The sequence below is a fragment of the Watersipora subatra genome, chromosome 5 (assembly GCF_963576615.1).
Source record: "Watersipora subatra chromosome 5, tzWatSuba1.1, whole genome shotgun sequence".
Taxonomy (NCBI): domain Eukaryota; kingdom Metazoa; phylum Bryozoa; class Gymnolaemata; order Cheilostomatida; family Watersiporidae; genus Watersipora; species Watersipora subatra.
Window position 1 is genome coordinate 28,636,169 of NC_088712.1, and position 27,581 is coordinate 28,663,749.

At 38.3% G+C, this 27,581-nt stretch overlaps 1 protein-coding gene across 3 annotated transcripts; it reads left to right on the forward strand.

Annotated features, from left to right (window-relative positions):
• The first annotated feature begins 53 nt into the window (after positions 1-53).
• Positions 54-26,988, forward strand: LOC137396328 (uncharacterized). 3 transcript variants are annotated; one of them, XM_068082552.1, is made up of 10 exons: positions 54-188; positions 814-901; positions 1,730-2,111; positions 2,415-2,542; positions 2,723-2,924; positions 6,187-6,381; positions 11,994-12,217; positions 13,816-13,988; positions 23,634-23,807; positions 25,888-26,988. In XM_068082552.1, exons 3-9 carry the CDS (start codon positions 1,736-1,738, stop codon positions 23,785-23,787), a joined length of 1,452 nt encoding a protein of 483 aa, XP_067938653.1. In that variant the 5' UTR covers positions 54-188; positions 814-901; positions 1,730-1,735; the 3' UTR covers positions 23,788-23,807; positions 25,888-26,988. The 3 variants fall into 3 exon arrangements, with proteins under 3 accessions (XP_067938653.1, XP_067938655.1, XP_067938654.1); XM_068082554.1 differs by having other exon boundaries at positions 11,994-12,211; XM_068082553.1 differs by having other exon boundaries at positions 75-395; positions 818-901.
• Positions 26,989-27,581: the final 593 nt, after the last annotated feature.

Sequence of the window (27,581 nt, forward strand, 5' to 3'; positions counted from 1 at the left end):
ATGAAACCATTACATAATAATGATCTGTCCAATGAAAGGCGATTATCGCGAATAAACACACTAGCTCGTCACACAATGAACGGCATGAGATCGGAAAAGGCAAGATTACGCTGGTAAAAGAGCAAAGGATTAGCCAGAAGACCAGGATTAATACCAAATGGGAAGTCATTGCTGATATAGATATTGAAGTAAGAGTGCGTAATATATTTGCCTGCGAAACACTTTTATCATTAAACGCTCTCGCGGTCTGGAGATAGTTAATTACTACATAGCTAGTACAACCGAAGATCTGCTGGAGTTTTCTAAACACCAGTCTGTGGTAGGAGTTGGTTGCATTGCAATCCGTAATCACAAAAAAAGCTGTATTTGAAGATATTCGATAATCACACAGGCAAGTAGTTGTTTGTACGTACGTATAGCTACTGTAATGAGTAATATAAGTTGGTATGAGAAAATTGTCAGCTAAAGAACCTAGTCACTCGTAATTATTATATTGGGGTCTAGGAAGACATATGCTAGCCAACATTGAGCTGGCACGAACTTTATTGGAGTTGGTATTGGTTTGCCATGAATAGTATGAGCGCAAACAGCGTCCTTGTAGTTGTAGCTGTCAATTATCTCCGTGCCTGCTATCTGATTCACTCTACATTATTTCCACTTCATAATACCAAGGTCTGTTGGTTTAAACTATTTAAGTGACTTTGATTTTAAAGAAATGCTGTTGATTTATCACTAAATATGCTTGATAGAAGGTTACTAAGTGTTGAATTTTTAGCCATTATTTGCTACTATCTTATATTGTTGCAATTGCAGAAAGATTACACCCTGAGATTACTTCAGCCTCGACTGAGAGCTCGACAGTGTGATGAATAGTTACTAAATAATATTTACAAGTCTAGAGGTATGGAAATCTACCACATGACAGTTTTATTCAATTTTTCAATCTAAAATAGGAGAGTTTGCTTTTTATAAAGAACCTCATTTGCCAGGAATATCATCACATTGCTTCTTGCTGCTTTAACCAAAGATAGAATGAACGAATCAGAACTTAGCATAAAGTAAAGGAACTGTAAGTGCTTGTTCATAACAAAACCTTTTTTGCTTTACGATTTCATGTGCCGTAATGTCAGATGAATGTTGAATGTTGTTCTTCTTTTAATGTTGACTTTATGACATAGTAAAAGCCAGATGGCCTACAGTTAGTTAACCTTTTCAAAGGCTATTTTTGGATTTAGCTGTAATTTGCTACCTGTCCATCTGTTTGCACCCTCCGAGGCTGTATAAATCTCTAGTTGGCATTGTTCGCTGTCAAAGCCTCAAGCTCCTCACACGGATTATCAATCATTTGAAGATGGTTGTGAATAATTGTATAAGAGGAATCATCGGCAGAATCAATCAATTTACTTTTATCTCTTATGCTTTAACCGCATTTTAACCATTCTCACTGTTGCTTTCCTCTCTATTCTTAGTTGCCTCTATCAAGTTGCTCGACCCATTTCGTTGTCCCATTTACCTACTCGCTATCTGTAGGCAGTGATTAGTCAGTTCAGTTACTGTTAACTTACTGTTAACGAAGTCTTGTTAAGTTCACTTTTACTGGGTCATTTCCTTTACATTGTGCTAGGATTATTTTTGTGGTTTAAGGGTAATCAGACACTGGGATGGAAGTTTTAATCGGTCAGGTTAGTGCAATATCTACCAAAGCTAGAAAGCTTCTTCATCTTTGCAGGTCTCGATGATGCCAGAGATGTCCAGATATGACACACTGCCACAAGTAGGAGCTCATACAGGCCATGGCAAGTCAGCTGCTGATGAGTCGCTCAGGAAGATCAGCAGCGATAGCGGTATAGGTATCAGCTGCTCTCAAGGTGTTGGCGCGTCACCTCGGTTACCTAATGGGTATGAAGATATGATCGCAGAACCAAGACTAGCCACTGATGTATCAACAGCCATGCTGCTCGCGCAGCAACAGAGTTTGTCAGCGGCCGCTCTCAACCCGGCCATGTTGGGTCTTATGTCCGCCGGTATGGGCTTCCTCAGCAATCCTCTGGCAGCAGCCATGCTTCAGCAAGAGGCGACGGCACGGAAGTTTCTAGAAACGAATAACCCTGGTGAGCGCTTAGGTCTAGGAATGTTCTGGACGCCGTGAATGATCTGTCTGACAGGGCTGTGATGGATGTGTGGTAAACCGCAAATGTTTAACTCCTAGCTTAGACAGTTAGGTAATTGGTGTGGTGATGAAAGAGAAGAGAGAGAGGAAAGAAGGGGTGGTACTCCATGCCGCTGATATCCATCTATGCTTATTATTGCTTCAACAGTTATGATTCTCAACTCTTTCATCTTCTGTCACAGCATGACTTGCTATGGCCTCCCATTCCCTCCGTTATATAGATGGCATCTTTCTCTGTCTGCAGGCAAAACTGGCATAATGGGTGGCATGGGCAAAGTTGGCCGTGAACAGTTTCCCATGTATCCAGGGCTTGCTCAACATCCCTATGGTGTACCAGACCAGTTGGCCATATCTGAGGCCCTTCGCTCTCAGGTTAGTTGGGTAGGACTGTGCATGGACTTAGTGGTACATGCATGTCGAAGTACTAAATCATTATAGTAGACTGTCATGTGTAGGCAAAAGAGTTTAAAAAGGTGTGTTGTAGAAAAAGTATTAGCTATAATAACATCGTGACCTTAGCCTGTGTTCATAGTTACCATTCTTCTTTTGTAGCTGCTTAGCCGTAAACTTAGTGAAGAAGTCAATGCGGGACGAGGTCCAGTTAAACCGACTCGGAAGGCCAATAGTTTCAGTGGCACGTCATCCTCACCCCTAAACAGGCAGTTTTCTCCTCCAACCAGTAATGCAGTCTCGCCCAACCATAGCCTGAGTCCAGGCTGTCGAAACGGGGATGAGCAGGTCACCTCCCCTTACGGTAGGTGTTGTGTCTGCACGACAGTCACAGTAGGCTAGCATATTGGAGGGCAAGCTCTTTGTTATCTTAGAGAATGACTATGTTTGACAACCTGAGGACAGTGTGAGTCAAACGTATGCTTTCGAAAGAACGTATTTGGTGCATTATTTTGACAGGAGTGTTACATAATAGATGCGTGATTAGCCCAGCAAAAACCTTTCCTTTGTTAGCTGTTGACTTTTTATAACGGCCTAGCGTATGTCAACAGTGAGTTATTATGTAACTGCAGGCATAAACGGTGGCTGCCTCCTTCGTTGTCATTCCCCCAAGCATCCATCATTTGGTCTCTCGTTGGGAAATTCTTTATCGCAAGGTTGGATGGTTGGCGTATTTTAATTAAGGTGAAACGAGCTCTGGATAATTGATCTCTGGATAATTGATCGCCTCTTTGTCTAGGATTTGATTGGATCTCAAATACTTGGCTCACCACAACTCGGGGCCACTTGTCTAGTTGTTAGACCGCTCACCATTCCTGCCGTTGTTTGACTCACTAGCTCTTCAAGAACTTGATTTCTGAGGGTTTGACATTCCTAGCTCAATGGGCCAGCCCTCAATAGTGCTTGTTCTTTTTAATTTTGGTTCTTGTTGTTACTAGCCTTTCTGTAGCCAAATAAGCTCTTGCTTCTTTCTGAGATACAGTTTGCTAGCGAGTCAAATTAATCCACTTGTCTATTTTGGATTGTCATGCATATGACTTTGCTTATAGTGGTCAAATGACAGTCATTTACACCCCTTGAAAACAGTCTGCTGCTGCAACTATTGCGTTTGTCAGCCTCTGCATCTGGGTCTGAACATCAGGTAGTAGAGGTTTTTTGACAATGGTTATGTCAAAATTTGAAAACATAGCCTTAAATCTTCGTGAATATTTGATATTTGTGGGCTGTGATTATCGGCTATCTGTTATGTTCCATAAATTTTGGAAGTTGCTCTATTGGATTTAGTCAAAAGTTCATTTTGACACATTTATTTTGAAATTCCAGTGAGCTACACAAAGTTTACTTTACAAGTTTAGTTTGTAAATTTAAAAGTGGTTCGCAACATATGAGATTTAAAGAAATGGCTTGGACAGAAACCTGTTAGTTGGTACTGCTATGCTCCAGGATGAAATATTTATGTCCATGATCCCAGCAAGGGCTGAACTGAGTCATTTAGAGTACTTCACACGCTGTCTTCACTGAGACCAAAAGGAACTCGTGATGAAATGTTAAAACCTTATAATCTGCAGCCGTGTACTGGACGGCCGGCTCAGACACTAAATGCTCGTCTGCTCAAATTATGAAACAAAGAAATATTAATATGCTATTTTTATACACGGCCTTCATACAGGGTAGTTGGGATCCTTTTTCATTTGATTAGATTAGATTAAACAGAATGCAGACTAGCCCTATCTTTGACTTAGTGCTTGCAGGCTCTCCCCATTATGCATCTTGTCTGTCAATTCCAGAAGTTTTGGAGTTGATAGTTTTTTTCATTTTGATTGATAGATGCTCTCATTCAGGTATTCCTGTCCACCGCTCTTCCTGTGTATTACTCATGCTAATGTACTAGCAGCTGAAGGCTGGTCTACGCTTTATCGACGTATCGCGGCGTCGATCCCGCAATACTTCCGTGATCGTCAATGATAACCATGTTCACACTATCATAAACCTATCCCGTTTGAATCAGGAAATACTCTGTGATGTAGTGTTCCCATTTCTCTTTTTAAATCTTCGCAAAGAAACCCCTTCGTTTTCGCATGCCGGAATTAAACACTAGTCTTGCAGCGACTATCATAAACGGATAAGAATAAATCACACTATCCGCGACCGCGAATTACAATCGCCGAAATGGTTCACATTCAAAAGGCGGTCGTCGATGCTCGGTGAAATATCGGGAAAGTTTGACAGCTGCAAACTTTCCCTACCTGTCCGCGTTGCTTTGTCGATGCCATCAGTTCACGGTTCACATAATCGACGATGAACACCGAAAGGAAAACGCTAACAAACGACGATATAGTATGAACCACCTTTACTCTTCAAATCATAGACAAGCCAGAAGATCAAAGGTGGTAACTTCAGGCAGCAGATTCTACTGCCCACAGCAATTTAGTTGTTGTGTAATGTAAGAGAGTTGTTTATTTTGTACATTGTGCTTGGCACAACTCCCGCAGGATTCCCGACATGGATCCTAGTTTAAGATTAGTTGGGTCATTCACTTACCGAAGGCTCTATCTTCATAGTTGACTTGCAACAAAATTCACATTACAGTTATTTGGTATCAAAAGATTCACCATGACTTACTCTGCTGTGTTGAAGGTGCAAAATATATGGAAATGTGATTACAAGCTCTTATCAAAGCTCAAAAACGAACAGTTAATCGTCGCCATCACGAAAACGGTGTAGGTTGGAATCAATTTATTTCTCTGGCGTACTCAAACAAATTGGTTATTGTTTTGACACGTGATGTTCTGATGTGAAATTAAAGGCCAATAAAAGGCTCAATATAAAACTTTTTGTAGCACTAGTTTATGACAAACACCTCTACTGGAAAGCCTGCATCAAATATAGATGCTCGCTACTTCACAGTTTTGTTTCGGCTTGGTCTAATCGTCTAGTAGTAATCTGATCATGTGACCCATACTTCTTGCCAAACAATGCGAATAATTTCTGCAGCATGTTTCGACTATCACAGGTGACCAACAGGCTCGTCATGTTTATCAGAGGATGATATGCACTCCTTCGAGTTAAGATTAAAAAATTAATCTAATTTTTAGGCTAGGTTTCGAGATATCAGTGCTCAAAGTGACAGCATTACAATGATGATGAAATAAACGCGCAAAGGCAATAGAAATGGTTTTATTGAATGCGAAAAGTATATTTGTGAAAATATTTCGACGAATGAGGTTGCTTGAAAGTGTAAACAAAAGCCATCATGGTCAGCTACGTCCCATTTGAGCCATTTTGGAAAGGGATTCTAATCTACGGCGTTTTCGTGATGGCTGCGGTTAACTGTTCGTTTTTGAGCTTTTAAGAGCTTGTAATCACATTCCCACATATTTTGCACCTACAACACAACAGAGTAAGACATGGTGAATCTTTTCATACCAAATAACCGTAATGTGAATTTTGGTGCAAGTAAACCTTTAAAATTCGTCGTGGCATGTGAAAGTAGACCAGCAGTTGAAATGTTTTTCAAAGCGCATAAAATATTGCTTTATTGGACATAATTTTATGTTTGTTTCTAGGGGATGATGATAGTGTTCATTCTGGAAAGTCATCAATAGGAAGTCATACTTCACAGCCAAACAGCCAACCCCTGGCCAGCCACCCGTCCATGGCAGTATATGGCAGCTCTGTTGCAGAAAACTTTGGATCAATGCCTGCTCTCAATGCTCACCAGTTCCATCCTAGCAGTAGGAAACGAAAAAATGGCATCACTGGTCAGTCTTCATCACTTATTTTAATATATCCTGTCCGAAAGCTTTTGTGGTTCTCACATGCATTGCGTTTCCACTCTTTGAATGTGATCGGAGTTGCCCACTGCCGACGAATTCGTACCTTACCGTTTCAACGATTTGTAGTCACGCCATATAGATCTTTAAAAGGTTCCTAATATATCCATTAAAACAAAACTTGTTTAAGTAGACTCCCTTTCAGGTCACGGTCCCTGTTCAATTCATGTGTAGTCAACTAGTTGCAATAACTATGCCAGGATGCCTGATCATAAATGATCGCAATGCTGAACTCTTTTTACCTCCACTGAGGAGAGCTTAGTCGAGTATTATCGATTCGAATCTATCAGCAGTGAGTGTTTCTAAGATGTCAAACAGTACTCTTACAGCAAATGTCTTCACACTAATTTAGTCAAGTGAAATGACAACTCCAAACCCATTCGAAGCATAAAAATGCAGTGATGATCTCCGTTATTTTTATGTAATATGTAAAGTACTTTTATGCACCCGGTATATTCCATGGAAGATTCTAGAAAGATGGTGTAGGTGAATGCTAAGCATCAGCATAACCTCTGACACCAGAGAGAATGCAGGCAGTCAGTATAGATAGGGTAGTACTAGCGGTGTACTTATCTGCATTCAATGGTGATCAGACTTGAGTTTGTTTATCTTTCCTTCCCACACGATGTCATCAGTGGGTAGCAAATCATTCACAAACTTGGCCAGAGGTCTGGCCAAGTCAGTTTAAAAGCCTTATTAATGATTTGCTACATTGCCAACGTCTTACTTGGCCAGGGCTAATGGTTAACCATGTTGTTAGATATTTACTGTTTAGAATACTCAGATCGTATCTCTAGTTTGTCTGACCATCCTTTACATTCCAACTTCCACAGAAAACTGCTACACCTTATACCAGACACCAACATCTTAGCAATTCATATTATAGAACAGCTTTTTGAAAAAAGAACTTTTTTCCAATACTCATAATTTACGTTAATTACTGTTCTTTATTTAACCGATGAAAATAAGGTTCATATCATATTAGTGTTTTGGGCTTTGGTCAAAGACACTAAATCAAAACATTTTTCCAGTTGTAAGATGACTCCAAATCTCTTGAGCCTATTCTTCAGCTAACTGACAGCACAGCAAGTAAGGGGATCTTTCGGTATAATTTGGAGTAAATAGAGAACTGGAAGGCATGCGAGTTTTTAAACCATTCGATTGACATGAGCTTGAAGGAACACTTTAAGCATCCTAAATACAACAGCGTTTGATTGCGGTGATATATTCTCATAATAACTAGCTCCCTGGCGGTCAGGTACACCATGAGATATTGTCTGTAATAATTATCCGCACAAGTATTCCTAATCGAAGCAAGGTGGTTGCGTTACTCAGATGGTAGTGTGCCTGGCTACTGAGTTGAATGTATGTGTTCAAATCCCATGTGAGGAAATCATTTTTTCCAACAAATGAAAAGTTGGACGGAGATAGCTCATGTTATAGTAAAAATTTGTGTAAAATAGCCTATAAATTTGTTCTCTGGTAAAATATTGTTGAAGCATTTCTCTTATGGTGAATAAGTGTTCTAAAATAAGTTATATATTATCCATGGTATTGTGATTATATCGCATACTAATTATGTTGCGGACATTACCATCACCTATCAGATAGGAATGCTGATCAAGTTTACATCATCAGTAGCAAATGAGTGTCTTTTGCTTCATGGCCCCTTGGCACTTCCTGCCACAAAACTGTTGGTTAATAATTAAAATTTGATCAGTAATAACACCATGCTGATTTTCGAAATATACTCGCAATGACGCCCTGGCATCACGGTCACTCTGACAGTAGTGTTTTTAACAATTTAGCTATTTTTAAGAAATTCGATAGAATGGTAAGTTACTGACCTGCTATATGTCAAACATGCGGGGCTCCTTCTATACTAAAATGACTTGTCTCTGGGAAATTCCACTGTTTATTTGCAGTCTGTAGGCTATTGGATCAACTAGCAAATATTTAGTATGTGGTTGTTATCTTTAGTGATCAAACAACTTGTGTTTAGGTCTTTCAGCAAAGTGTTTGGCGATAAGCAGACATATTGCCTGTTAGTTCATGAAAATTTAAAAAAGGGGCTTCGTATTTCTGACACAGTTAAGTATGGACTTCAGTTTTCCCCGCAATATCTTCATTAATGCCTGGGTTCAGCCAGGGTTCATAATAATAAACAGCGGCGGCAGGAATTATCTTCGATACCTTAGCAGTGTACTAAAGAAATTAGGGGTTGTTAACTAGGTCGTCCAAATTATAACTGTAAAAATGTCATTTTCTACTAATATCTGATGCTCTACACGCACCAACGAAATGCCTCACCGACGCGTAGTGTAGATGTATGCTGTGGTGAAACACATCGACACTACAAAACAATGCATCCGATTGCATCGTAATACAAATGATTGACCAATGAGAATTGGTCTCAGTCGTGCAAAGTTCATGACTTCTCTGGATTGTTTCTTACCGTTATTGAAGTATAGTCAACGTGTTAACGATCTAATATGGATCATCAACAAGTTGTAATCGCAATAACAATTTTGTGTTATTTTCGTTAAGGATGAAGACCGTCAAGTAGAAAAATATGTTGGGTTTATGACATAATTAAGGCTTGAAAAAGATTTTAATAGATTTTTGCTGAAAGAGTTATCCTAGCTGTTTCATGGGCAGTTCTAAAGTATACCAGTACGGTGGACCCCATCATACAACATTAATTCGTTCTGGTGTTGGGATCGTAAAGCAGAAATGATGTGAGGGGCATAGGAAGCTATTGTAATTATCGAATGCAACAATTTCAACAAATGCTTTATATCGCTAGTTCAATAATGGGCTGATGATCACCTCAAATGTAGGACTTGATTTTAGCTAATATTAGGTTTTGGTTATAATTCTGCAAAGGCCTCGGTTGTGACAAAGAGACACGGTAATACTGTGTCACTATTCGCATGCGCTGTTTGAGTTAGCCAATTTCATAGGCATCTGCATGACAATGACGCTGTCTCCATGACGCTGTTAATCCCAAGTCTGCTTCATCTTCTCAAATTACAGTTACTCGCACTTCACAGTTACACGGACATTTTTATCGAATGTTTCATGCTTGCAACATATAGAAACAGCGCTTGCGAATGATGCACGATAAAATGATTCCATTTTTTATAGTAAGCAAGCGGGCAAGCGATTCAATTTTAAACATTTTCCATAGTAGTCATTCTTATTTTAAGTTGAGCACAGGCTGCTAAGCGAGGCAGAAGTGCGCTGCTATGGTCTCCGGTGTAGAATTCCTTTTTTTAACAAAGCGACAAGGCACAAGGAATATCTATTGAAACACTTTTCACACGTAACTCAACATGTGTGCACAATTCCTAATCCATATCATCCGCACAATGGAAACATAGTGTATAACAAAAACAACTTGTGTTTGTCATTGACCTGTTATATTCCCAAATACAGTAGGCGCTACTACAACGTAAATTATCCGTTCCAGTAATGTTCACGTTATAGGGATTTTACACTATACAGACAATAAAATAAATGTAGATTGTCTAATCTGTTCCAGGCTCTTTCCAAACTCACCCCTTTGGCCGTACAGAAATGAAAAAGACCTAAATTTTTAATTTGTTGGCTGTACCATAATGCAGTATTATTGGTTTGCATCGACAACTTTTCTCCTTTTTCTGATCAACTTCTCTGGTGTTATTGACCATGGTTGCGGTAATTTTACAACAAGTTAATGGGGAGTGCACATCTTCAATTTTCATTCACAACATGTTTTACATATTTTTTTTAAACAGCAAAGTCTATTCTACAAAGTAAATCTAAAAACAAATATTTTATATGTCTACAATAAAGCAAAACAAAAAAATATTTTTAGCATAAAAAGAACGGTACAACCTGTGCGTCATCTATCTGTATACAGAGATTAAGGTTGGGGTAAAAGATAATTTTTAATGATACTCCAACTCGTGTCATTCAGATTGGTAGACCGATGGTGTAACACCTGGACCAATCGATCACCTTTAAAGGTTGACATGCAACAAAATTCACATTACAGTTATTTGGTATCAAAAGATTCACCATGTCTTACTCTGCTGTGTTGTAGGTGCGAAGTATGTGGAAATGTGAATTACAAGCTCTTAAAAGCTCAAAAAAGCTTTTAAAAGCTCTTAAAAGCTGCCATAGATTGAAATCAGTTTTATTTCTCTGACGTAGTCATTACATTTGGTTATTGTTTTGTCACGTAATGTTCTCACGTAAATTGAAAGGCCAATAAAAGGCTAAATTTAAAACGTCTTGTAGCACTAGTTTATGACAAACACTTCGGATTTCACCGAAAAGCCCTTACCAAATATAGACGCTCGCTAGTTTACAGTTTTGTTTCGGCTTGGTCTAATCGTCTAGTCGTAATGTGATCATGTGACCCATTATTCCTATCAAACATTGCGAATAATTTCTGCTGCATTTTTCAACTATCACAGGTGACCAACAGGTTTGTCATGTTTATCAGAGGATGATATCCACTCCTTCGAGCTAAGATTGAAAAATTAAACGAATTTTTACGATAAGTTATAAGATATCAGTGCTAAAAGTGACAGCATTACAATGACGATAAAATAGACACGTAAGAACAATAGACATGGTTTCATTGAATACGTGAAGTATATTTGTGAAAATATTTCGACGAATGAGGTTGCGTGAAAGTGTAAACAGAAGCCATCTTGTACAACTGCTTCCCATTTGAGCCGTTTTGGAAAGAGATTCTAATCTACGACGGTCTCGTGATGGCGGCGATTAACTGTTCGTTTTTTAGCTTTTAAGAGCTTGTAATCACATTTCCACATATTTTACACCTACAACACAGCAAAGTAAGACATAGTGAATCTTTTGATACCAAATCCCAAATAAGTAATGTGAATTTGGTTGCAAGTCAACCTTTATTGTAAGTATTTATGAACAATTGCGTAGCTGTTCTCTGATACCCTATTCTCTGTTACCCTATTCTCGGTTTAGTCAACACATATGAAGATCTATCACGACGAACTAGAATGTCACAAAAGTTGTATATGTAATAGATATAACGCTAGACGTATGTTTTTTTTCTCTTGCAAGTGCGTCGAGATAGGTTACCATTCAAATCGAATTTGAGAGCTCGTCTGACTTGACACTTTACATTATATGGAATTTTTCAAGTAGTACGAAGCAATAAATTCCTTACATTATTTGAAATTTGCGTTACAGGAGGCATACGTTATAGGAGCTTTTACTGTAGTTATAAATTGTTCTATAACAAAATTACTATAATTTGACCAAATGTTTGTCTGTTTTTGAATAATTTCTACCAAATGGTAAAATATCTTCTTTAGATATTTGAAGCGTTCAACATATCGTGCTTCTATATGTATGATATGTTGATGTTATTATGTACGATGTTAAACTTTCCAACTGTATGACTTTAAAAAGTACCTAATGAGTTGCTAACAAAGGAATACTCATGTTTCCTATCTCCATGAGAGTGAATTTTGAAGCGCTAAGGCTAAGTATTTCTTGTATTGCAGGATCAATGCCAGTGTCTGATCTGAGTTCTTATTCACTCGGTGGTTACCCAAACGCCCCTGGCGACATTCCTCTGCATAAACTCTCCACTGCCAGCCTTCCTGCTTCCTTGCCATCAAGTCTCCCTCTGTCACATGATTCTCTCTCCAATGCATCCCAAACTAGCGTGAGGAAGCGGCAGCGAAACAGTCAGATAGAAGAAAAGGGAGGTCGACATGAGGTCAGGGTCAGCATCACTTTGTTTTGCATACTCGGTGTCTGTATCACTTTACATTATCTATACTCTATAGTTAATTTATTATCTTCACTTTACATTATCTATACTCTGTAGCTAATTTATTATGTTCACTTTACATTATCAATACTCTGTAGTTAATTTATTATGTTCACTTTACATTATATATACTCTGTAGTTAGTTTATTATCTTCACTTTACATTATCTATACTCTGTAGTTAATTTATTATGTTCACTTTACATTATATATACTCTGTAGTTAGTTTATTATCTTCACTTTACATTATCTATACTCTGTAGTTAATTTATTATGTTCACTTTACATTATCTATACTCTGTAGTTAATTTATTATGTTCACTTTACATTATCTATACTCTGTAGTTAATTTAGTATGTTTACTTTACATTATCTATACTCTGTAGTTAATTTATTATGTTCACTTTACATTATCTATACTCTGTAGTTAATTTAGTATGTTTACTTTACATTATCTATATTCTGTAGTTAATTTAGTATGTTCACTTTACATTATCTATACTCTGTAGTTAATTTATTATGTTCACTTTACATTATCTATACTCTGTAGTTAATTTAGTATGTTCACTTTACATTATCTATACTCTGTAGTTAATTTATTATTTTCACGTTACATTATCTATACTCTGTAGTTAATTTAGTATGTTTACTTTACATTATCTATACTCTGTAGTTAATTTATTATTTTCACGTTACATTATCTATACTCTGTAGTTAATTTATTATGTTCACTTTACATTATCTATACTCTGTAGTTAATTTAGTATGTTTACTTTACATTATCTATATTCTGTAGTTAATTTAGTATGTTCACTTTACATTATCTATACTCTGTAGTTAATTTATTATGTTCACTTTACATTATCTATACTCTGTAGTTAATTTAGTATGTTCACTTTACATTATCTATACTCTGTAGTTAATTTATTATGTTCACTTTACATTATCTATACTCTGTAGTTAATTTAGTATGTTCACTTTACATTATCTATACTCTGTAGTTAATTTAGTATGTTCACTTTACATTATCTATACTCTGTAGTTAATTTATTATGTTCACTTTACATTATCTATACTCTGTAGTTAATTTAGTATGTTCACTTTACATTATCTATACTCTGTAGTTAATTTATTATGTTCACTTTACATTATCTATACTCTGTAGCTAATTTAGTATGTTCACTTTACATTATCTATACTCTGTAGTTAATTTATTATTTTCACTTTACATTATCTATACTCTGTAGATAATTTATCGTGTGTCCGTTTGCTTCCACTTATTATCTTCATGTTGTTGTCAAAACCTCTCTGAATCCTGCTTTGATATCCTGATGTTTTAGTTTAATGTTATATTTAAATATTATTTTTATGCAAATTATGGTGTACAGTCAAAACAAACACGTACGCGCTAAGTAGGTCATCCAAGACTTTTTTTAACTTGTATGTTTAAAAATTGTTCTTTGTCTTCTAAGTGTATCATGCATTTATCATGTTTGGCTCATATCAAGTCCTCAGTTCGTATCAACTGCAGCAGGTGCTTGTCTGTTGTAGGATGAGTCCTATTGGGAGAGGAGACGAAAGAACAATGAGGCAGCAAAGAGATCGCGAGACTCGCGGAGAGCTAAAGAGGATGAGATAGCGATCAGGGCAGCTTTTCTCGAACAAGAGAATTATAAACTGAGGCTAGAGCTGAAGACCACCAAGGATGAGCTAGCCAAGTTACAGTAAGTTCAAGGTCTTATTAGTCCTGTCTAGAGGTGTGATTGGCTGTGTCACATCACTCAGGTCTATATTAAACAATGAATACTAATATATAGTGTGTTTCAAGTGTTTTCAAGAATACGCCAGACGCGCTTGATTGTCATACAGAAAGTGTTTAGAATAGACACCCACCCCTATGTGGCTAAACAGACCGATGTCACTTGCAGGAAGATTGTTTATTTGTGAAATGATGTGGTAGTTATTGGAATCGATTAGAAGCTAGTAAAAAATTACTGGCCATTGTATGTACGCAGCATGGCATGGACTACTAGCTAGAGAAGAAAGCCTCTCCCTCTTGGTCAATCTATTGTTTTTGCAATTATCGTAATAGAAATCATTTGTTCTTTCTTTTAATAAATGATAACATGGTGCTAAAAAGCTTCAGTATATTCAATCATTTTATTTCGTTGTTACCTACCCACAAGCCAAACTTTGATACGGAGGTAAGTTATTAAAATAGGTCAAGTCGATAATCAAAGTAGGTTAAGTCGATATAGAATTCAATGTTAGCTATTGCTTAGAGTGTCGCTTAGTTCGGAAGTTTGTCAGCTTGTCAGAGCAAGTTTTCTGTTTATTAAAGGTTTCCATTTGTTATCATAAAAGTGAGAGCTTCGTGACTATTCAATACTACTAATGTTTGTTTATCGTTGAAAGGAACGTTCGTTCGTTATTTATAAAAGAATGGGGAAGGAACAACTCCAACATCTCAAGCAACCGTTGATTAGCCTGTGGTATCGAGGTGGTATCAGTAGATTGCTATACCACGCCTATGTATGCTCTGTGTGGGTGTAAGATATAATGTCGTGGTGCAGCTTGGGACAGCCCTGATCAACTCAACTCCTCTCAGTTGGTTTTCTACAAATCCTGTTTCTCGCATCTCTCTCTTACCACCTACCTCCCTCACCACTAGTCAACTTTGAACTTTCAGTGCCCTTGTTAGTTATTCTGTTTGGAGTCAAGGAATTTTTATGTGTTTACCGTAGGCACTATGTACTAATCTATCATCGACTAGTGATGATATCATATATCTGATATCACAAAGACAGCTATCCTGGTGGAGGTCATACTTGGCCGCTGCTCCATAAACAGTCCGATCTTATCTGGGTGGTCTTGTCTTGCCTCTCTCTCCCTCTCTATGTATATATTCTAGGGTTGTACCCCTCTAGGTATATATTCTATGGCTTTTTCTCTCTGTGTATATACTCTTTGGTTGTTCATTCCTCTATGTATATATTCTGTAGCTTTCTCTCTCTTTGTGTGTGCTTCTATGTACATACTCTATGGTTTTCTCTCTTTGTGTATATACTCTGGTTTTCTCTCTTTGTGTACCTACTCTATGGTTTTCTCTTTTTATGTACACACTATGGTTTTCTCTTTTTATGTTCATACTCCATGGTTTTCTCTCTTTATGTTCATACTCTATGGTTTTCTCTCTTTATGTTCATACTCTATGGTTTTCTCTCTTCATGTACATACTCTATGGCTTTCTCTCTTTATGCTCATACTCTATGGTTTTCTTTCTTTATGTACATACTTTATATGATTTTTTCTCTTTATGTACATACTTTATATGATTTTTTCTCTTTATGTTCATACTCTATGGTTTTCTCTCTTTATGTTCATACTCTATGGTTTTCTCTCTTTATGTTCATACTCTATGGTTTTCTCTCTTTATGTTCATACTCTATGGTTTTCTCTCTTCATGTACATACTCTATGGCTTTCTCTCTTTATGCTCATACTCTATGGTTTTCTTTCTTTATGTACATACTCTATGGTTTTCTCTCTTTATGTTTATACTCTATGGTTTTCTCTCTTTATGTACATACTGTATGGCTGTCCTCTTCTGATCTACTACAATTTAGGAATGCATTTGACACACTTATTTAAAGTAGCCATCTGTAGCAGACAAAGTATTCATTTTCAGTGTTGGTCCATAAAATCTAACATGGAGTTTATGAGTTTCCCTCTCCTTATAAAGATTAAATAATAGACTGCAACAGCCTTATCATACATACTAACTAGTAACTAATGATCTGTCGATAATATCAATTGCTGTGACTGCTCTCTTGGATTCAGCAGGAATTATAGTGAATGTCGATAAAAATCGGTAAAATGTCGATAAAATCCATACGACATTCATTGCCTATCGTCAGCGATTTTTAATAGTGGATGTGCACCTTTTCTGTTAGCCGCGATCAGCGATTCACTGTTGTAATCAGTGATGTCTGTTTGTGCGAAGAGATCCCTTTTGTTCTCCTGTGTACCGCAGCCAGTCATCTAATATGCTGGGGTCAAAACAGCTTGCCGGTGCATTGGTGAGGTTCACAGAGCCGGTGCTACTACATATATGCCATTTGTGTTCAACCGCTAGCCACAGTGATGAGTCGAGGCCACAGCTGCGGTTATGGTATGCGTTGTTAGTGGCCTAGCAGCTAACAACTTAGACATTCTTGCGCAAGATTAACTTTGGCACAGAGATTAGGTGACGCAATATGGCAGTTATAAAAAGTGGAGTTATGCAATGGCTGATGATCTTGCATGTAGATATCCATTGCTGATTGGACGAGTTGTATCGCCTTACCCGCCGCTCTGTTTGTCAGCAGGTGTGCGAACTCTGTAACAACCGGCTGATGTGTATTTTGGCAATATAAATGTAGGCGCTGAGAATGGTGCGTTTATCGGTGCAGCCAAGAATTGTTTTCTCTGGGTGTGCATACAGGCACTCGTCCATCTCTCGACTTTTTGTTTCTGAAAGCTACTGCAAATTATCAATCCCGCGCGAAAGTTTTTTCTGTCTTTCTCTTTGGCATCTTGATGAGAGTTTGATGTCGCTAGATGTGGTATTGCTTTGCTGGATTTGCCGGCGAGATAGGTCTTGTCACTGCGGTATCGTTTAGTGAAAGCCATTTGTGTTTAAACTTTCTATTCCCACCGTTTGTATTTCTGCCTCATTTCCAGTCAATTATGTCATTGTCTGGGGAGGGATGTGTGCAGCAGACCGTTTCATTATTCACAATACATTGGAGCTTATGCTATGGCAGTTCACTGCGCGTTGCATGCCTCTCACTCTGATGCATCGGCTGCCTGTCGTTTTCTTCTAAAACTGCGCCAAGATTTTGCAATGCTGCACCGAGTTCCCATCTAGCTGGATCTACTCTCCGCATTCCTTCTATCTGCGAATGTATTTTCAAATCTCTTTGTCATACTAATGTTTATCCTCTGCTTGTTTCCGATTCATTAATCATGCAAGGCTTTTGCTAATAATTATGGCATATTGTCAAAAAAGCTTTCAGTTCACAAGTAGTGCTATCATATATGGGCTCTGATGACGGCCCCTGTATTGCTTTCCTTTCTAGAGGTCCTCGTAATCTGTCAACAAATCGATATGAGTTGCTACAGATATAAGCTACTACAAATACGTTAAAATACCACAATTCATCCAGCTTAGCTTTTTCCATTAATAAATAGAGTATTTATGAGAAATTCAGGGTACATTATATATTACCTACTCTCTTAATATACTGTTTAAATCATATAAACTATATAAGATCTCTTTTAAAAAGGCGGTTTTCTTGTCTTGTAACAAGTTATGATAATCACTAGTACCCTGGCAGTTCGGTGTGCTGTGGGAGATTCTCAATAGTGCCTATAAAGCGTAGAGAATAAGTTTGTGCATAGCTATTCTAAAATAACTAAATGTGGACAGTTAGCGCTGATGGCAGTGTGCCTGGCTGCCAACCCGAATGTCGTATGCTGTATGATACACACTTTTCCTTACATCCAGTCATAGCCTCAGACAGACAGACATTACTCATATTATGGTAAAGACTAGGTGAATGCCCGATAAGTAAAAATATCTTTGCACAAAAAGTGTATTTTAGTTTAAGATATACAGCATTTACCATTCTAACTTTCAAACATCATGTGAAAATTGTTTTGTGCAGTTCAAATAAACTAAGAGAAGAAATGAGGTGTTCAAATGTGAAACAATTAGCAATCGTTACGTAATGTTTGTTTTGCTACGATTGCAGTGAAAAATGATTTTCACATGAAAAATATTTAATTTTTACAAATATAGCGATCAAACATTAGACAAAGCTGAGAATAGGAGTGTAACGACACATTTGAAAATTATAAATTAAAAAACTAGGTAATAGATTTTGAAATGGCCTTTAAAAAACTTTCAAAAAAGAACAAACGCGAAAGGTAATATTAATTAATAATAAAAAGGATATACAGCATATGGTTAGAGCGATGGGAACGATAAAAACGGCTTAGCCTTGTGGTTACGAGCGCTTGTTAGTAGACTCGCTATTTCAATGTTGCGAGTTCAAATCCAGTATGAAGGTAGTTTTTTGTTGCTATAACTTTATCGCTAGAACTGGAGAGACGAACGACAGTCAAACATTGAGATTTCTATCTACAGATTTATACCGATTGTAATAGCTAAAAAAGTGTTTATGAGTTTGAACAAACTCACTATTCAAACAGCCTTCGGGGGTCGAACATTGAGGTCGCACTGTACTGCTTTGAGCAACTGACAAGTGAGGTCAAGAGATTTGTCGTAGCTAGCGTTATAAAACTGAATGCAGAGTCGTGGGACATGCGCAGACAGGTTGAAGGGTTGGAGGTTTCCGGTTAAAATAAGCTGTTAGCAGTGTTAGCAAAAGCTAACATTTATGCTGTCTTTTCAAGACACCTTGCCAATCAGCTAGTTATAAATATATTGCAAGGTGCGAGTCTTCAACGGTTGTTAGCAAGCCTTGTCAAAAGCAGAGAATTGTTTTGAATGTACATTTTAGGGAAGTGGATTGATACCACTTAGCTTTTCTGTAGTAATCCTTCACTACTTATCAGTTCAGCCTTTGCAGCTTTAGCACTTCGCTGGGTAAAAAATGTTCATTAAAACATTTAAAAGAATTAACAATTAATAAATAAAATATAGAATACATAAATCTCCCTCGTCTCCTGGTCTAGTGACATCCCTCCGTAAGTCATAGCAGTTGTCGTGGTTCGCTGTTTCCCTTGTTAAGTTTTGGAAAGTTTGAAAGAGTAAAGTGCTTGTAATACCAATCATCATGTGTCTTACACACTCTCAATCCTCGAAATCATCTTATGAACTTGCGAAAAAAAGAGGAAAATGCTTACAATTAATAGAAAAGTGAATTGATTAGATGTGAGTCTATTAGTTTCTATTTCACAGATTTTTACCTGTCCCAAGGACACCTATCACTGGGGCACCTGTCACATGGGCACTTATTACAGGGCTGCCTATCACATGGGCGACTGTCCCAGTGGCACCTGTCACAGGGGCACTTATCACATGGGCACTTATCACGGGGCCGCCTATCACATGGGCACCTTTCCCAGTGGCGCCTGTCACAGGGGCACTTATCAAAAGGGCACCTGTCACAGGGCACCTATCACAGGGGCATCTGTCCCAGTGGCACCTGTCACAGGGGCACTTATCAAAAGGGGTACCTATCCCAGGGGCATCTATCACAGGGGCACCTGTCCCAGGGGCACTTATCATAGGAGCACCTGTTCCAGGGTCACTTATCACAGGGGCACCTGTCCCAAGGGCACCTATCATAGGGGCGCCGGTCCCGACTAATCATGAAACGTGAAGGATCACTGTATAATGCAAATGGCTCGCCGTTATCAACAAGGCTGCTCTATAAGCTGAAGAGCAACGTCATGCACCAAGGTTTTCTAACTTGGGACGGCCCCTCTTGAGGATGAAGTCGGATAACTCCTCGTTCCAGAAGCACTTCTGAAAAAGATTTCATTTGGCTCATTCCAGAGAAATCTATGTAACCAGTAGGAATCGAGATAAACTCGTTTTGTTTGTCTAACTGTCTACTTTATTCTCTCACTTACCCTGATTATTTGAACTTCACCGCAATTGTCAGCAAGCCAAATACATACTCTGACAAGTTCTGACAGCATCTCCGCGTACTTATCTATGAAATAGATTTCTTATGAAGTCGTTCAAACAGCAAGGAAAATTGAGACGGTTGTTTTCTAAGCATTAACGCATTTGGAGTTATCTTACTTGTCTCGAAATTTACGCATAGTTAACTGAGCGATCTTCAACAGGACATGTCTTTTTAAGAGCAACTAAATTCACACCTAAGTATTTGAGTGGTTGTAGCAATTTATCTTTGTACTTGAGCTACTGTTGGCGTTGACTTTGAAGATTCGCTCTAGTTTATCTGTCCATTATGGCTATATTACTGGTCTTATTGCTCATCTGTCTGTAACAATCTAACCAACTGTCCTTCAAAGACTAAAATCATATAGTTTTGTTTGCTGGAGGGTATGAGATGCAAAGCAATCAGGTGTGTGTTTATTCCTTATCACCCTGGCATAGTATTACTACAGCTCCACTTGTCACACTCTCTGCGCATTATTCACTTTGATGCGATCACTTACAACTCCTAGTCCACAACGATGCTCAATCATTGGCTGATGTCCATGACACAAACTTGATGGAAAAATAAGCCCAAGCTATTAGGTTTGTGAAAATATGGTGATTGACTTAAATCCTGCTAGCAAGAATTTATAGAAGTTGGCGGCGAGACAATCTTTGCAGTAAAGATAATTTCTGTTGAAAAAATATTAGAAGAAAGTTGATTCTGAAAGACTGCTGCTAGGAGTATCACAAAGCTAAAAATATGAGAATTTCTATAAATAAAATTCCCCTTCCTAAATACTCAAACTGAAAATAAAGCAACAAAATGGAATTTTGCAATGGGCTTTGACATTAGTCAATGATCAGAAGGAAATAACAATGATCAGGAGGAGATAACATGGAGCTGATTAAAAAGTTAACCCTGTGAAGTTCCATGGATCAACCCGTAAGTACCACACTAGCAAGATGGAGGGTTCAAGAGACAATTTGGGTCATGGACTGTGGATAATTAAATATCCATTAAATGTTTTACTCTAGGGCTAGTTGGTAGTACTTTTGAGGACAGTAGCTGTGACCTAGTGGTCTAGAACGCCTTTACATGCAAACAAATGGTTGGGGGTTCAATTCCTGGTTTTGACAGGAATGACATCCAACTCTTTGCAACTAGGTATGTCACTAGTCGCTGAGTTTTCCTTGCCATCGGACTCGAACATGGTCAGTTGAAATCACAAAGCCAATCAATGGAAGCTTCCAGTGGAAGCAGACATTCTTGATCTTTGAGAGATTTCTCACCCAGAATCATTGAAATAGCAAAGGGGGTGTTAGTAGTAGAGGTGGGGGGTGTTGGTAGTAGAGGTTGTACACTACTAGTATCTCTGGTTTTTAATGTTTCTATCAACCCATTTCAAGAAGTGCTTCTTAAAAGGAAACTTCCAAAGATGTCTGCGCGGTAGTGAGGTTGTAAACAACAACGGAAGGTTAGGGGTTGTTAGCGACAGCGCCATTGTTCATCGCATTGGAACCAAAACTAGCTGAGATCGTCTCCACAGCGAGCTCTATAGGGAGCTCCGCAGCAAGCGCTACAGCAAGCATGCTCTATAGGCTATTAACTTTGGCAGCTGATTATGTAACCTATTTATCTTCCATTGATCGACAGTGGTGATAAAAAAATGCTCTAGTCACTGTGTATTAAGGTTACGCAACCCTCTTACATAACAATCAATATGACGAAGTAAGCTCTTACCGCCTTGCATAATCATACAAAGCCTCACTGATATTTTTAATGTGTTGACACGCTGCTCACAAGGAGGTATTATAGTAGGTTATTGATCAATGGAAGATTTTTATATTAGGCGAGTGCGGCACCCATGGAGATGTTGATATTTTACCATCGGTCAAGTTATCTCTCCTCCCTGTTGGATTTCTACTTATCATAAGCAGTTGATTTCTGTTTTTTCAATTTTGTAATATTAAAGCGTGCTGCCTTCTTGATATCGCCAGTACCCATGTACCCTGTCAGCCTGTAGCACTGTCCTTGTGTGGATATTTATGTGAAGACAGCTGAACTCATGTTGTTATTCACCACAGCAAGTCCATAAACTCGCAGGCACACTAACCACACTTCTAGTAACTGTCATAAAAACCTGCTGTCTGTCTATTCAATTGACTTGTAGAGTCATAGAAACTTGTTAACACTGTATCGGGTATGTCGGGTTGTCTTCTCACCGCTTGTTCGTCAACTATGTGCACCATAAAACGATGGCATCGCTGAGGCGATGTGGATGTCAGAAAACATGGCAGCTATCAAACTTTCTCGATATTTTGCCAAGCATCCACGATAGTCTGTCCAATGCACACCACTGGGTGATTGGGATTGGCTGTCACCAGTCGCTTGATCTATATTTCTCTTCATGATAGTTACTGCAGGGCTAGCATATCATCGTTGTGGACTATTCGTCGATGTAAACACAAATGGGTTAGTGATAGTGTGAACATTGTTATCATGGAGGACTACCGATGCATTGTGGGATTAACACCTACATACCGCGATATAGTGTGAACTAGTCCAGCCTTTTCCGTTCGTTATGAAATTCAAAAGTTTTGCTACGACAGTCAATGTAGGGTGATCACCTCATCAGTTGGTGCGTTTATAGAGCTGTTCTTGAGCGGATGAAATACACTTGGATTTTAGTAACAAACTAGAAGGTAAAACGACTCCCTATTTGCTCACACGTGCCTAATTTCTGTTGAAAGTTGTTATTAAATGAAACGTTGTTACTCACACATTGCCAGATGATATGGTTCATTTATTTCAAATTTTGATAATGCGATAGGGATCTCATTTTTCCCTTATTTCAATTCCATCAAACACATCTGGCATATCAAAACGCCACAAAAAGAACTAGAGGAATAGTGGCTTAGCTCCTTTCTCTAATTGTTGCTTTTTTCTCAGTCTGTTCAGGCGCTAGACAAGCTAGGCAGGTGGCCAGTTTGTCTCAGGACTTTTCCTACCAAATTTGTCTTGACGTTAAGTCAGTCATGTTGCAATGGTGGCGCCCTCCATAGCATAGCTCTCCTTCATTTGGATGCTCGAGCACTAGCATTCTCTTGTTTGTCGAGGAGTTGCTCTCCTTCGCATCATTGCTTGTTGATTAAAGCTTGTACATCATACGCACTTCATAATTCTGCTGGGCATACATGTTCATGAGCCCATGTTGAATGATTCAATTCTCTGTCTGCCTGGTATGCCTGTTACAATGTTTCCATGTGGTGGATAATACGGACTCGGAGTTGTGCGCACATGGAGTTACCATATAATAAGTGTTTCAATGGATATTCGCATTTTGTGGATTAATGTGGGCACTTTAATTGAAAAGATAAGGAATTCTACGCCAGAGGTCAGGGGTCATAGCTGCACAAAACGAAATAGAAACAACCAAAGTGTGGAAAATGTTTAAAATGGATTAGCTTGTGTGGCATTCTCTTGCGCATCATTCACAAGTACCATTTCCATATTTCGCAAGCGTTAAACATTCGATAAATAATTATGGGTAACAAAACTTGTTTGATATGCGGGAGTTTGTTGTGTTTCCATCTTGCATGGAAACATAGCGTGTAAGAAGTTGAAGAACTATCTGGCTTGGAAAGTTAGCTTTTGAATAAACGATGAAATAACCATCATTCTGTTGCAGAGTGGAGGTAGATAAACAAAGACCGGAGGCTTTTGGCACAGAGCCAAGCAAAGCTGATACTGGAAGCCCCGGTGTAGATCCTTTGGAGAGTGACCTAACTAGTCAGGCAGCAGGCCCCACACCTCCTCTTCCTACAACGACATCATCCTCATGATCAGTGCTACTGTGCCATGTGTAAGTCAACCTTTTACTATTATATACTAGTACCCAGAAGTCTGGTGGGCTGTTAGATATTCTCAGGCTTGTCAATAAAATCATTGTCCACACAACTACATTTTGTATGTGGAATACCAAGAAGTAGTCGATTGGCGCAGGTATTAGTGTCACGAGTTCAAATCCCGTATGATACAATCTTTTTTTTTTCTCGGCTTCCAACCATGGCTTCAAACTGACAGATACGGCTCTTATTATAGTAAAGATTTGCGTTCTTTGTCAGTATCAACACTTAATCTTGCATCAGAGAATCTTATTATAAGCCTAGGGCCGGTTTACGCTGCTTGTCATCGTTTCCCTTTCGGCGTTCATCGTCGATTATGCGAACCGTGAATTGATGGCATTGATAAAGCATCGCGGACACATCGGGAAAGTTTGCCAAGCATCGACGACCGCCTTTCAAATGTGAACAATTTTGGCGATGGTAATTGGCGGTCGCGGATAGAGTGATTTATTCATATATCCGTTTACGATAGTCACTGCTGGACTAGTTTTCTATTCCAGCACACGAAAACCAAGAGGTTTCTCACGAAAATTTGAAAAAATAAATGAAAACACTACATCACGGAGTACTTCCTGATGCAAATGCAAATGTTTATAATAGTGTGAACACGGTTATCATCGACTATCGCCGATGTATTGCGGAATCAACTCCGAGACATGACGATATAGTGTGAACCGGCCTTTAGATAGAGTAGTAACTGTGGTGGTTGCGTATTATATGACATGGAAATGGTGACGCAAGTGCTTTTCATACACACAAAAATTTAGCTTATGGTTTATTAGTTAGAGGAAAACTGTTAGCAATTAGTAGTGTCTGTTCTGCTTTCTATGAGCACTTTAGATGGAGAGAACATAACTCACAAGTGTTTTTGTTGTGGATGTTTTGTTCCCACTCACATCTCCTAGACTCACATATTTGCAAAGCTAATATAACTCAACATCAAAATCAATGTGTTTTCAAAATATTTGCCTGATTTAATCTGCATTTTGTTATTGAAATTAACATTGGACTGTTTTAAAATGTAGAAATAGTCATTCCTTAGAGGCAATGCCCTCTCTAAAAGGCACTGAAAATAGTGTTATCCTGAGGGGAATACGTAGGTATGGTAATGAGTGAGTTGTTGTTTATACTGTGTCAGTAGGTAGTATAGCAGACATTCATTATGTTCCGTTGTGCGGATAATGTGCATTTGGAGTTGTGGTCTCACTGAGTTGTCGCACAGTAAGTGTTTCGATAGACATTCACGTGTTGGGGATGAACGCAGGCTTTTTGTTAAAGAAAAATAAGGAACTGCGCCAGAGGTCATAGCAGCGGAGTCCTGTCTCGTCAAAATCTAATAGGAACGACTGAAGTGTGAAAAATGTTCAAAATGGATTAGCTTGCGCAGTATGCTTTCAGCTGTTTTCACCTTCCAGAAGTTCTGGTTATGTTAGATCTAGATCTGTCTGTCCGAAGCCAAACCGAGTGAGTTAGAAAAAAAGATTGCCTTGTATAGGAGTTGAACTCTGACATTTTCATTTTGCAGCTAGACACCCTGCCATTTTCACTACTCAACCACCTCGCCTATTTCAAAATAATTGTGCACATACTTATTACATCTGACTATCTGTCATGGCGCAAGGGACTACCAGGGTACTAGTATAGCATAAAAACAACTGTATTTACTGAAGCTCAAGACTTTTAACCCTTGGTGTGTTTTACTGGAAGTGAAAGTAGTGCAGGGTGGTCAAGTTAAAATATCTAGATGGACGCCCCTGTCGCGGCTCGAGGCAATTGATCTGTTTGCACCTAACATCTGGTAAGCATCGCTTCTGCAACGCATGACACGGAGTAGATTAGGGGAGGGGATGCTATAAAGCATGATGGACGACTATTTATAAGGCGTGAGTTTCAGCTGTTATGTATTTTTTACAAGGTCGTGCTATACTTTTGGCACGATAAAATGGTATTAGTGGTCACGCTATAACTTCACCCTTGAAGCACTCGGTACGTTCCACGCGAAGTGATGTTGACCATCTGTTATTTTTGTCATTGCAGTCACCTACATACAACCTTGCTTTACCTACTGCTGATTTACTCTTGGTTGCCGAGTCCCCGACTATTCCTCAGTGGAATCGTTGAGCTCCGCAAGATTCACACACTCTCCAAAGATTCCTTGATCTCTTCTCCCTTGCCATTCATTTCTATTAGTACGCAATGCTTCAATTCGTGCAGAATCGCTGACCCGCTGATGTGTCTCAAAAGATTGACCAAAGCTTCACTTACCATATCATATTCGATAAGGTTACAATTACACTGGCTGTTTGCCTCACTGTTCTTAGCCTGTGCTTCTTATGTCTGTTATTACTAGCTTTTACAGGCTATATTACTCATTATATTCCTGCAATCAAAAGTTCGGAAATATGCGGGTTTCCTTCCGGACTAGTGTTGTGATTGGCTAATGCTATTTCAGTAATTATCTTATCAAAGATTTTTTTATTATTGGTTGTTTTTTCAAGTCATGTTTATAGGTCAATAGGTCACTACTATTGCATTCGTTATCCTTATTGTTACTCTTATTATTATATTCTCATAGGTTATTCTTGTTACCTAACAAACTTTTGGTCCGCTGTTCTATAAGTGAGTCACTGTACATAGGATGCCCTTGCGAATGTTGCGCGCGTGTTGAATGATTTCCCCTTTGTCGAACGCTTTGTGGTTTCAGCGCACAGAATATTTTTATGCGCTTTTGGGAAGAATCTTTGATTTTTTGCTCGATTGATTGATAGGCTAAGGGGTGTGTGTGTGTCTGGTATGTTTGAGATATATTCCAGAGTCAACTCGTTATATAAATTCCATATTTATAATACTTATTTTACCCTTATATGTACAAACAAATTCTATAAGATATCCGTTCTATACGCTATTCTCGGCTTGCACAGGTTGTGTTTCATGTGCCATACGTATTATTTCATCTTATTTCCTATGCAGCCAGGTTTTGTCTGGCAGAGCCCTCTGGTTGTAGGTGTTATTTTGGTTATAGCAATATTCCTTATACATATGTTATAGTCAAAGGTTCTAGCTCATAACTAGCCATATATTCTTGTCTTTAAATATTATGTCCTTTATGTAATAAATGTTTTTTTATTGTTCATAAAATATGGTTTTGTTGATTACATACGTTGCCGATAATAGATATTGCACCATCGAATGTAACAAAGGCAGAGCAATGTAACAAAGGCAGAGCTGAAGTGAAAGATCTCTTCAAAATGTAGCTATCATATGAAACGGCAAGGAATCTTTTCCGTCGGTCCGTGATGGAGAATATATATATACTGTACATACGTGGGTGTGCGAAATAAACTGGACCCTTCGGTGAAAAACAAAAATTCTCATTTACTATATTGTTACTCGTTGAATTTAGTCAATAGCCATAAATTATATATTAAATTAATCCTCATCTTGTCCTGATTTCAAATATGTAAACCAAACAGCTGTAAAATTATGTTATTGAATGATTATGTAGGCTGAATTATGAACATTTCATTTATTAATGGTTGAAGACAACAATCTGTACAGATATGATCACATCACATACATTCTTATTTGCCTATTTCAAGTCATGTACATGTATATGACTTGAAGAATTTCAAGTCATGTCTAGTATTAGAAATATTCTGTGTGACACCCAGTAGCCCTTAGATAACTGGTATGTTTTTCTAGTAACGGGGGTGGGGGTGGTAATCGCCCAC

Bases quoted from the DNA above. Each gene is read 5' to 3' on its own strand.
- LOC137396328 (XM_068082552.1), top strand. From the start codon at position 1,736: ATGATGCCAGAGATGTCCAGATATGACACACTGCCACAAGTAGGAGCT. The intron at 2,112-2,414 runs GTGAGCGCTTAG...CTCTGTCTGCAG, and splicing joins TCTAGAAACGAATAACCCTG to GCAAAACTGGCATAATGGGT. The intron at 2,543-2,722 runs GTTAGTTGGGTA...CTTCTTTTGTAG, and splicing joins CTGAGGCCCTTCGCTCTCAG to CTGCTTAGCCGTAAACTTAG.